This window comes from Cinclus cinclus, chromosome 3 (assembly GCF_963662255.1).
Source record: "Cinclus cinclus chromosome 3, bCinCin1.1, whole genome shotgun sequence".
In the NCBI taxonomy this organism is placed as follows: domain Eukaryota; kingdom Metazoa; phylum Chordata; class Aves; order Passeriformes; family Cinclidae; genus Cinclus; species Cinclus cinclus.
In genome coordinates this window covers 110,593,484-110,605,558 of record NC_085048.1, presented here as the reverse complement: position 1 = coordinate 110,605,558, position 12,075 = coordinate 110,593,484, and the positions used below count along the sequence as shown (strand labels likewise).

The 12,075-nt window shown below is 49.5% G+C and overlaps 1 protein-coding gene across 1 annotated transcript in view; it reads right to left on the bottom strand.

Moving 5' to 3' along the window:
• The window catches only part of LOC134042014 (serine/threonine-protein kinase pim-1-like), a 38,388-nt gene extending 26,415 nt beyond the window's left edge, over nt 1-11,973 (bottom strand). The window contains exons 1-2 of the mRNA XM_062489088.1: nt 11,869-11,973; nt 11,760-11,810 (exon numbers count right to left, since the gene is read on the bottom strand). Of these exons, the coding sequence (XP_062345072.1) occupies nt 11,760-11,810; nt 11,869-11,973 (156 nt within the window). The remainder of the gene's footprint in view (nt 1-11,759; nt 11,811-11,868) is intronic.
• Between the last annotated feature and the right edge of the window lie 102 nt (nt 11,974-12,075).

The window sequence follows — 12,075 nt, the reverse complement described above, 5'->3', positions numbered from 1 at the left end:
AGCCAGGAAACAGAAAACACATGCTCAGGCCTACAGACTAATTTGCAGTGTTGAATGACAGCTCGGGCAGAGACTAGGACTCTGAAAATAACATAATTAGAGTATCTTTTTCTGCATTTGCACATTTCATGATAATGGCAGCTCACTCAAAGATGAGTGTCAGATACCCGACCTACCAGTGAATACAACTACATCTACATACAGATCCCATAGAAAGCTGACAGACATTAGAAATAGAAGGTCTAAAAAGAGAAATGAAGGCAGTCTCTGAGCACACATGGAGATGAACAAGCACATAGCTACTCTACACACCGTGTATGAAGTACAGGGCACAGTTCACAAGAGTGTTCTCACCTCACTGGTAACTGCCAAGCAAATGTCACGAAGCCTTGAAAGCAGGACTTCTGAATGGGACCCAGCCAGGAGTTTGATGCTGACCAGTCCCTTCTCCTTCATCTCCCTGAAAGGCAAGTACCAAAAAGATGGATTTTTCTCTCCACCCAAGAACTAGGCAGCACCCTCTGAAATTACCAGGCTGGCAGCTCAGTCAAACAATGGGAGGTGCTTTTCAAGGAGTACTTAATGAAATTGTGGAGCTCCTTCCCGCAGGATGCTGTGGCTGTCAAAAGAATACACAAATCCAAGAGACAAATAGAGGGGTTTCAGTGTCTTCATTTGTGGCTCTTTTACAAGACAGCCTTTCTGAAATGTCTGGCCCATGGAGTCCCTATGACACAGTTTCCTAGAAGCTGTGAGACTGGGTCATGCTCCTGTTTCTTGTCACCTCCCTATACCTGTCCCTAAGACACAATCCCCTTGGGCAGTTATTGGGGCATTTTCCTTCTTTTTCATCCCCAGCAGGCAGTTCAGCAATAAAAGTCTACACTGGCACTCTGGAGCTGAGTTTCCACTCTACAATTTAGGCCTGTGTCTCACCCACTCCACTCCACCTCCACATTCCCCAGAAAAGCAGCAGCAGGATGTCCCATAAGATTCCACGCCTGGGAAAGAACAGTTGAAACTCTGCCTTTTCCCAGAATCCCCTACCAAAAACAATGCCCACTACAGCAACATGTTATTTAAGAGGTGTATACAACTCTGTCTCTCAGCACTTGCTCTAGGCAGCCCTGAGCTACAGGAAGGTGTGTGAGGCATCAGGGCTGCAGCACAGGGCTGGTGACCGATCCCATGGGCACCCCTGAGAGTCACCAGGACCCCCCACACCTGCAGAAGCTCTCTTGTACCTCAGAGGGCACCAAACAAAAAGGGGGAAGAGGAAGCAGAAGAGAATTGCAAAGCAAATGTGACTGCACAAAGAGATGCATGTGGCAGATTTTTCATGCTTATCCCATTGTGAATGGAGTCCGTACCCCTGTGTGAATGAAGCATCCAACAGTGAGTTTATGCTAACCCCAACATCACAACCAATATCACCAAAAATTTAACCAGCATCACCTAACATTCGTAGGGTTATCACCTCTGGGCCTCCTTCTCTCTGTGTCTAATTGTGGGACACATGTTGAGTATTGGCAAAACACCTCCAGCCCATATGAAGCAGTGAGAAGAAAAAAGTTGAATTCAAAAAGTCCAAGATTCCTAGAGGGTTTCATTGCTTTCTCCTTCCCTTCTGCCATGAGCCTTTCAGGAGTAAAGACAGGCTGGGGATTTGAAAGCACAAATCAGTCCATTTCTCAGAAAGAGCAACTCCCTGGAGCTGCTTCTGGGACTCACATGCAGGAGGTCACAGGGAGACCCTGTCACCTGCCATTGCTGTCAGCACTGGGAGCAGAGAGAAATCTTACTCAGTCCCACTGGGCCAGTGCCCCAAGGCACCCAAATCTCTACACTCAAAACTGCTGCCATCCTGCTGCTGCCTTCAGCCAGCAAATCATCTCATCTCACAGCTTCCTCTCTTCCCTCAAGACTTCCTTTGCAGCTCCATGGAGCAGCAGGCAAAGCGAGGGAGCAGCACAGAGCGGCAGCAGCTGGAGCACAGCTGCAGACCGAGGCCAAGCAAAGGCTGCTCTCAAATCTTGATCCTCTCACTGCTCTGGAGTGGTTTCAGCAGAGTCCTTTGCCCTCTGGGCTGTCGGGGCTCAGAGGCACTGGCAAGATCCACTTGTAAGCTTCCTTAACGCTAAGAGGGAGACAGAGTGACCGGGGCCTTTCTTACCAGTCATCGCTGCCCAGCCAGGAGAGTGCCTGGAGCAAGGACTGCTGTGGGTCAGCAGAGGCTGTGTCCTTGTGCCCACGCTCACGGAGCAGCTCCTGTCGGCGCTCGGCACCAGTGGCCGTCTGCGAGGTCACTGTGAGGAGAGGGTCAGCCCTGAGCGCTGCAGCCCCGGGCAAGGCACCCCGCCATGGAGCGGCCTGCAGCCCCAGCTCCCAGCCAGGCTTCCATGTGCTGCAAACTGGCACTGCCTCACACACCTCCCTGCTGTCTGCCTCCTTGGGCTCCTTGCTTTCTCCCAGCCCCCCCAGCTGGGCACTGCCCCAGGCTAAACCTGACCATTGCCCACACAGTGCCAGCTCCCAAGTGCCACAGGTAGCACAGCCAGTGGCAGGTTCCTGAGGCCGCAGAGCTGCCACTCCCTGCCAGACAGGGACGACCAGTGGGAATGGCTACACCGGGAGGGAACCCCCCAGGGGCCTCTCTTGTCCCAGCGCCCTCATTTCCCCCAGCCCTGAGGACTGAGGCACTCTGCAACTCTCTGAGGAAACTCCTGCAGCTGCCTTGCCACAGCACCAAGCCAAGCCGGAACAACCCAGGCTCAATTCTGGTCAGTTCTCAACGTGGAAGTAGCATCACTTGAAAAGAGCATTCCAATTATTATTCCTTGCTCCCTTCTTTTTATCTCACCCTAGTTGGGATGATAGCACAGGCAACCTTGGAGCACCAGGCAGCCCCTCCTGACTGTCACCTCCTACCAGCAGCCACTGTGTTTGGCTGCAGTGACACAGGAGGCACTGCTTGTTCCCTCTTGGAATTGCAGGCCATGGGATGGTGGCAGCCAGGAGCCATTGATCACTTCAGGGAGCAGCAGCACGACTGCACCAAGGCACTGACTGCCATGCAGAGACAACCCTTACTGGGATAGCAGAAAAGCTGGCTGCAGACCCAGACAGCAGCACAGGCAGAGGGCCCCGATGGGGAGTGGTCAACTGATGGTGGTGGTACTCGTAGGTGCACAGTGAGCACACCCTGGCACACTGCCCCCAGCTCCTCTCTGCACTTACAGCTGTCTCCTGGCACCAGCACTGTAGTTTGGATTATCAGGATGGACAAAAGCCCGAGCTTAGGCCTTTACCTCTACTTTATTCAGCTCAACTTTCCAATGCATCTCTAAGAACCTACTACTGCAAGACAACCAAGCTGGAGGAACTCAAATGTGGATTTGGTGCTCATTCTCAGGACAGGCTATGGACCAAAGAGCCCAGTTGTGCTGGCTGAGGCAGGAGGCACTTTGTGCTCCTTTTGCAAGGAAATAACTATATGGGAAAAAGCTGCCACAGAGCAGACTTACCTGAGGAGTTGCATGGGACACTGTCTTCCTCTTGGATGATGGGCATAGTGGGCAGTAAGGGCATCTTGTCCTGCTTCCTCAAGACCTTCTTCTTCAAGGCATTACCAGGGTGTTTTCTCTGCACACTGGAAGCTGTGCCATTGACAGCTGCTTGGCTGAGGCCTGCAGGGACCAAAGAGGAGCTTGTAAGTGGAGGGTGCTGGACAGGGTCACTATGGAAAGGGCCAGAAAATTTGCTGGAGCTGGGTAACATCTCTGTGTTATCCCAAAGAACTTCAAGTAGAACACTGGCACGCTAGTATGGGACAAGGATCATACAATCACCCAGGAAAACCTACAACAATTTTGGTGGGAAGTCCCCTTTAACCACCATCTAGTCCAACCCCTGGGAAATGGAACATCTTCATCTGGATCAGGTTCCTCAGAGCCCCATGTAAACTGGCCTTGAACACCTTCATAGATAAATCAACAACAGCTTCTCTGGAAAAACCCTTGCAGCATTTCATTGCCTTCATTATAAAATAAATTCTACCTAATATCTAATCTAAATCTACCTTCTTCCAGTTTAAAAATCAAACTGCAGTGATGCTTCCCCTAAGAAACAAGGAGAAGCCAGTGTTGCTATGCTTTCGTTTTCCTGTTTCAGAGGCAGGCTGGGCAAGTTCCCAAAAGAAAGTGCAGATAAGCTTGGGTGGTGCCCTGGGGCTGAGTGCTGCCCCCGAAGGTCCCTGCTGCCGCCCTCGGGGCAGCGCACACAGCGCTGCAGCCAGAGCCCCTCAGCCGGGATTCACTGGGGAATGCTGCTTGCTCCTGGGGCTACAACAGAAGCACTGCCTCAGGGCTTCAGCACAGCTCTACAGTGCCAGCTCCTTGGAGGGGAGTGGCTCGAGAAGGATCTCTGGTCTTTTCATCAGAAGGTGCTGAATTTGGTTTCTTCCAGGTTGCACCTTGGTGGAAAAGCATTCTTCTGCATTCACATTGCCTGGAAGCTGCTCTTCAGAACAGAGTCTGAAGGGCAGGCGACTTTCCAAGACTGAATTTTCTACTCTGAAAGATTTTAGAGGTGAAGGTGGGAAGCTGATACTCTGTTACTAAGTGAGGCCATGGGCAAGACAATTAATGCCTCTGTGTTTTTCTCTGCAAAATGGAAATCATTCCTATGCAAGCTTCCACTCAGATGCAAGTGCAACAGCCCCCCAGTCTGATTGCAACACTGTGCAGACGGTAAGGAAGAGCTCAAAAAGGACCAGCAGTGTAGACACCACTTACTTGCTTCAGCTGCATCCCTGGGCTCAACTCTCAGTGGAGGCAGCTTTAAGGATGATAAAATTTCATTCCTCTTCTTCATCTCATTCTCTAAAATCTCAGTTTTCTTCTGCTCTAACTTCTTTTCAGCCAACTTGCACAATGAAGAACGAACCTAGTTGCAATGGAAATACATCACAGACTGTAAGCAGAGACACACACAAACCAGGCACATCATCTCATTGGGAGCATAGAGTCCACAGAGTGCCACAGACATTAATCCAGCTCCATATCCATTCCAATAGTTTCAGGAGAATGTCTCCCATCCTCACCTTGGCAATTATACACAGTGAGGTGGAACACTTTAGTGCCACAGCCTTACTCTGCTCCAACTGTGACAGGAAACCCTACTTGAAACATGGAAGTCATAGGAATGCTCCAAGACAAAGGAAGAGCTCCCATGAGCAATGAGCAGGCAGTTCAGTTCCTACAGGCCATGGCAGGAGAATAAAAGCCATGTGCATTATGCAGCAAGGAGGTGTAATTAGCTGATGCTTAACACTCATGGCCAGGAACTGCAGCTGTTTGTCACTTCCTGGCTTCTGAAGGACTCAGCTCTGGAAGACTCTCAACGACTTGGTCTCTGAGACCAGGAGACCAAAAGGAGGAGGGAGTCATGTGAAAACAATTTGGAGGAACATGGATATTAAGGAGCAGAAAATGTGAGAATGAGAGGGCTGTGAGATACAGCCAGAAAGGTAACCAGGAGACATCAATCTGTCCCGTTTTTATTTTGAAGCCTTGCTTATACTCAACCGTAGCATCTTTGCTTCTCTGCTTCTGAGGGTGCCCTTTGCCCACATTCACTGGTTTACAGTTTGCTCTGCCAATCAGAACTTCTCTAAAATGGCCTATGCATATAAAGAATGCTTCGGGCATGACCTTGGCACCATCTCCATGCAGTGACTTTGGCACCACTGGAAGTAGCCAAGCAATTGCTCAGTAGCCGTCAAATATATTCCCAAGACAATCCCCAACCCCCAAGAGTGGAGGATCATGGTTTTCAGAGGCATTTTGGGCCAAGCACTAAACAGCCACTGGAATGGAAGTCTGCTCATCCATGTTCTTATCCCTTACCTTTCCAAAGCCCTCTCTCAGGTCTCTGTCACTTGTTAGACCAGGACTGCTGGGATGATCCATCTCCTTGAGCTGGCTCAGTGGGAGGCCTGGTACTGGAAGCAAAGGTTCCTGTAAATCTCTGGCACACTTCAATTGCCCAAAAATGTCATGCTTGGCAACAGGCAAGACAGGTTCCAGATTACAGAGCTCTAACAGGGCACAGAGATGGTGCAGGAAAGCAGCAAGCTACATATGCCTAGACCCTCTCCCAGTGGATGGGCTCCTGGAAGGAGACATGACATTACTCTGTGGGCCAGCAGACTGAAACCTGCTGCCTCAGCCCCTGGTTGCTGGAGAGCCTCTGTGTTTGATAGAGAAGGGCAGAGATGGAGATTGCTCTTGACAGAGATTCTTATCTGCCCTTATGCTGATTTTAGTAAACATCTTCTTTCTGGTTCCTAAAAGTAGTCCCAGGTTCTAAACCTGTATGCTTTTAGATCAACATTTTGGGACAGCAGGGAGCCCAGAGCCCTGTGCTTCCCAGCAATGGCTCAGCTGCACATGCAGCCTCCTGCTCCTCTCCCTGCCCCACAGCTCAGCAGCCCTACAGCTCCACGGGGCACTGGCAGCAGCACAGCTCATGGCAGGGGGCACCTGCAGGGCACAACTGCTCCCTGCCAATGTGCACAGGCTCTCCAGGCTGGCACAAGACCCTTCCTCCCACCAGAGAGCGGCCCAGCTCCCACCTTACCTCTGTGGGAGGCTGAGCCATGCTGGTCCTTCCCCTTGTCCTCCTCCCTGGCAGTGACCCTGGGGACAGCGCTGCTCAGCTGCCTCTGCCGGGGCTCCTGGGCCAAGGCCCCCTGAGCCGGCCGGGAGCCCACACCTCCATTCCCAACGCTGGGCTTCCGCATGCAGGTCTCCAATCTGAGCAATTCATCGTTTTTCCTTGGGAGCAGAGGCATCCCAGCTCCTGTCACACACCAAGAGCTCTTTCCCTTCATCCTCTGGTTTTGTGTCGTAGACTCAGAAGGATCTGTAGATCAAGTACAGGCAATGAAGTGAGTTAATTGAACTCACTCCTTTACAATCAACTCATCTAATGGGTAGTGAATTCAAACTTTATTTTTTTGACTGTAAACATTTGTTGTTTCTTTATTTTTCATGAATCTAGCATAATTTGAATTTCTCTGAACAATGTGGAGCTGGCAAGCCAGGAGAGATGGGTTCTATGCCTGTTGCCTCCCCACTACTCCAGGAATCATTTCCTTCCAAAGAGTTGGAAACTCACACTGGTCTCTGGAATTTGACACTGTCTAGGAAGTGATTGTTTGCCAATCCTGTTATCAGGGCCATTGTTTCTGTAACTCCCACTCAATTCTATTTTAGGTTTTACACTTCTGTGTTTTCTTTATTTCTCTTTCAAACAAAGGAATTGCTGGTACACAAACTTTGGCACCACATGTTAGATGCAAAAGAAGCTTTGCTTTCCCAATTAGATGTCCTCAGGAATATGCAAGCCCCTCACTGAAGGGAATAAAGAGATCATCCAGAAGTTTCACTTTTGTTCTACTTCACTCTTGGAGGACTTTATTCCCTACCTTCTTTCCTGCAGAAACACCCAAGCCCAACATAGATATGACCTGTCTCAAAAAATTTCTGATCACGGCCGATACTGACAAATTAGATTTTGTCTAATGGTGGGTCATTCTCAAATACTCTCCAACACAGCTCTTAGAACTATTTCTTTACATGGCTTCACAGGGGATAAAATCATGTAGCAGCCAAGCAGTAGGGGAAGAATAAGTGCCTCATACCAAGATTTTATTTCCCTTGTAGGATGTCAGGACAATTACAAAACTACAACCGGTAAGGGTTAATGCTATAGCTAATTTCTAGTCCAGAATAAATCCAGCAAAAATGCCACCTTACTTATTGAGCAATACTTCTCCCTAGCTGCATTAAGCATTCCAACTGCATATCACCAATTAAGGAGTCATTCCAAAGGGCCTCTGCCCAGGATTTGGCAGAACTAATCCTGAGCAAAGGGGCCTGGGCATCTGATCCCTTTTTCTGCATCAGCACAACTGTTTCTTCAAATCTCATCTCTCCTATCATGACATGCCCCAAAATGGCAAAGGAACAACAACAACAGGCTTTGCTGGAGGCTTTCAACTCAAAGGCATTGGCTGGCACAGACGCACCAGAGACCGCATTTTGTCTGGCACAATTCTACTTGTCAGGGATCAGGCAAGGCAGGGACAGGGGGACAAGGCAGAAGGCATCTCCTCCCCCAGCCTCAGCCTGCAACACTGACACAGGCAGAGGCAGTGGGGCAAGAGATTTGCCATGGTGAACCTGCCATAGGTGGCTTTGGGCTTGTGCTGTCAGAGGATGACAAACTCAGACCCTGCATAGGCTGCATCCATTTGGAAGATTCCTTCTCCTGAAATGCAAAATTCAACAGGATTTTCTGTCATAGGAGGTTTCCTGATTTCCCCCTGTACAAAACCAGGCAGTGTCCATGAATCTGCCTTAGATCTCAAAGAGTCCAGCTGAGAAATTGCCCAAAGGAAAGGTTTTCTCCTTGAAGGGCAGGAGGAAGGAAAGGGAACATTTATCATTTCCTGCTAAATGAGGATTTCCTTCTTTTTCTCTCCTAATTGCAACACTACAAAGACTGCATGGAGATAAAATGCAAATGCAGGATGGAGAAGAATGTTTTCTTTTCCCACACTACAATTCCAGTGCCCCAAAGTACCACTCTAGCTCCTGCCACTCAACACTTCACAATGCAGGAATTTTCATTGTACCACCGGAGCGCACTCCCAGTGACTGGGCTCTGGGACTGTCCACTGAGGCCATCAAGGAATTGAAACAAATTTAAAGAAATTCTTAAAACCATGGTTCATAACCAAGTTTTCAAGATGTCACCTCTGATTCAATATGCCAATGGTCATTTTAGGACCGACATGCCCTGTACCTACCTGCATGTTCAGACTTCTCTTTGATGCTGCCGCTCGGTCTTGGCCTTGAGAAAGGGAGAACAAAAGCACATATGAGGAGGGAGAAAGAGAAGGGAGGGAAGAGGTGTAGCATGAGAGGAGGCAATCTTTCCTAGCTTGTTCACTCTGATGAAGGAGGAAATGCAAGAGACATCAAGCCAACAAGATGCAAAGCTGATTAATTGTCCTTAAGCTTTCAGTTGCTGCAGTCAGACAGAGCTGGCCAAGCTCCAGCTGAAACACAGCAGTCATTCTCCAACTTGCATCATAACTCCCCAATTGTGGTGTCTCTCCTTTTGAAACTTGGGGGGCTCCTACAGCCTCTCTGAAGCAGCAAAGGTTGCTAAGCTGAGACACGAGTCTGTATGGAGGGCAGCTACTTTGCTTCTGCTGACAAAGCTTGGCTTTGCCTGCTCATGCCTTGCGCTGGTGCCAGTCTCGTGCTACATGTGGTCAGAGCACTGGAGTGTTCTGAGAAGGATATTCCACCTCCTTGATCTTCCAAGAAGGAAAAGGCCTTTTCCAACTCAGCTGATAGCCAAGGATATTCAGATTGCACTTTCAAAGCCCTACCTAAGCTTTTCAATAGGAATGATATTTCTGTGACTCATTCATTATTGTAATCACTCGGATAAGCTTGACAGCTACATTTCCTCAAACATATCCAAGCCAATATCTTTCCATCAGGTACCATCCTATAAAACTTCTTTAGAACCTTTCCCTCTTTGATTTTAAGGCAAGATCTAAGCATTAAACATTGATTGGCTTACACATCTATAACCCAAACTTCTCTGGGAGCTCATTTCAGACCGGAGGCCAAGAAACAGACAAGTTCCACAGCATGTTTACAGAGGCAGCACCTGACTGTCCAGACACCGCTCCAGCAGCTAATATTTGGCAAAACGTAATTTTTGCGTGCTGAACTTGAGACTCAAGGATCACAGTATTCTATCATCTTCAGGAGACAGACCCATGCAATACAGTTCCCAAATGACACCACAAACATTACAGAGGGAATCAGTACCAAGCCCAGCAGAGGACCCATCTTCAGATGCTTTTAAGCCCTGCCTCCTCTTCCCCACCACCACCACCTCTGCCCTTGTGACATGAGGTGTGGGGTTTGACATGGAGCTGGATAATCACGGATGGGCCAAATGGTGAATACACAGAGGTTTCCCTAAGTACATGGGAGAGAGCTGACTGTGCAAAGGAACCTCACAAGATGGCAAGAGGGAGCTGAACAGCAGAGTGGAGCAGCAGACACCTTGGCTTACCTCATCTCCTGGGACCCATGGACATCCAGCTGCAGAGAGCTGCGCAGAGACCCTGCAGCACTGCCAACACTGGGACTGACTGCCTTGGGTATAGGGGGGATCAAAGGCAGTCCCAATGACCCCTTCTTCATATCCCCACCTCTGGGATACAGCAAGGATGCCTGGAAAGAGTGGTACACAGTGCTCAAATATAACATCCAGCCTTGCCCTCATTCATGACTCAAGACAGTTACACATGCCCTGACAGGAAAAGTCAATATCATATATAGCAGATTGTCCTAGGAAGGGGAAGGGTGGCATAGGAAAGGGAATTGGTGAGGGAGAGACCATCTCCCAAATTTGCCACCTCTCTCTTCCTGCTCATTTGTCTGCAATTGCAGCTACACTCCCAGCAGGAATCCACATGGTTGGCATCAGCATGTTCTGCAGTGCCACTGCCTCCACTGGCCTTTTGGATGGTATGGGAACGGGTTCAGATCACTGTTCTCTCCCTGTCTCTTAGGCACCTCAGAGCCAGTGCTGATCACCAACCAAATCCCCACAAAGCCATTCTGCAGGATGTCAGAACCTGCTTTTCTCAAGCCCCTCATTTCTTCTGCTGCTGCCCTTCCCTCTTACAGTTGCCCAGCAGCCTTTCAGCCCAGAAGCTGCTGAGCTCTCGCGATGCTCCGTGCTCTCCAACTCCCACACCTCCATCATCTCAGGCTCACTGGCATTTAGGAAGTTCAGCAGAGCTCCCTGCCCTGCTGCTCTCTGCAAGGTCTCTGCTTGCCCAAGTTGCTCCAGGGCCCCCATGCCATGACCAGGAAGGAGGGTGGAGGTAGGAGGGGCAGGTGCACACCATTCTTTAAGTGTCCCTTCCTTTCTGGCACAACTAAAGCCCCAAATCAAGTCCTCTTCAAACTACAGTTAAAGGACCACATCCTGTCAGGGATACACTGGGCCCTTCCTCAGCAAGGCTGGAATCAAGTACATCAGCCTTTGATTGGACATTCTGTTTGCCAGAGCTGTTGCTCATTTGCCTCCTCCTGCACCCCATGGCAAACCCAGAACAACTGCAGGTGCTGGCCCTGCTGCAAAGGCAATCGTGTGCCTGGGCTTGGGGCTGCTCTCCCCATGGCCACCTCCCATCCCTTCTCTCTGGACAAAGCCATGCCACAGCACACAGCTGCCCAGAAGCTGAAGAAATCTAGAAATAGCATCAGAGACAACTGTGTAGGAGGCCATGGCTGTACAGCTCAAACGCTGTGTCAACCTGGAACTGACTTTGCAGGACTGCCTGTTCCAGCAAACTCCTTTTTCCATCCCCACCAGACAGAGCTGATGGAAACCACCACCAAGACATAGATATGGTTCACAGATACCCGTGGGTTACTGAATGCAGGAGGATTGCTTAGCTGGAGCAGACAACTTTAGCAGCGCTGCCTTCTTGTTGGTGTTTTCTCAGCTACAAGACAGAGGAGCAACCATGACAGAGCCCAGAAACCTTTCAAAGCCCTCTCCTGCTATAGATACACAGTGAGGACTTGAAATCTGCACTACACACCCATTGCAAAGACAGCCTGAAGTGCAGAGTCCAGCTGAGATCCTACTTTGCTCACCTTCTTCCTTAGGCTCACACCACAGTTAATGGTCTCCGATCTCTGCTTACAGGACATAAACTGAAAATCTGCCACACAGGACTTATCTTGGTTGCCTTACCTTATGTGCTTTTCCCTCTGAATCCCGGTCCCGGTCGTTTCTAATATTGTCCTCCTTGTAGCCAGTGCCATTTTTCCCATTGTCCCGCTCTCCTCTGGACATCATATTTGACTTGGTTGAAGGAGAGCCCTTCTGGATGGGAGGCAATGGCTTGGAGGGAAGGAGCATAGAAGGATTTGCCAGGGAAAACCTCTTGGCAAGAGGGTA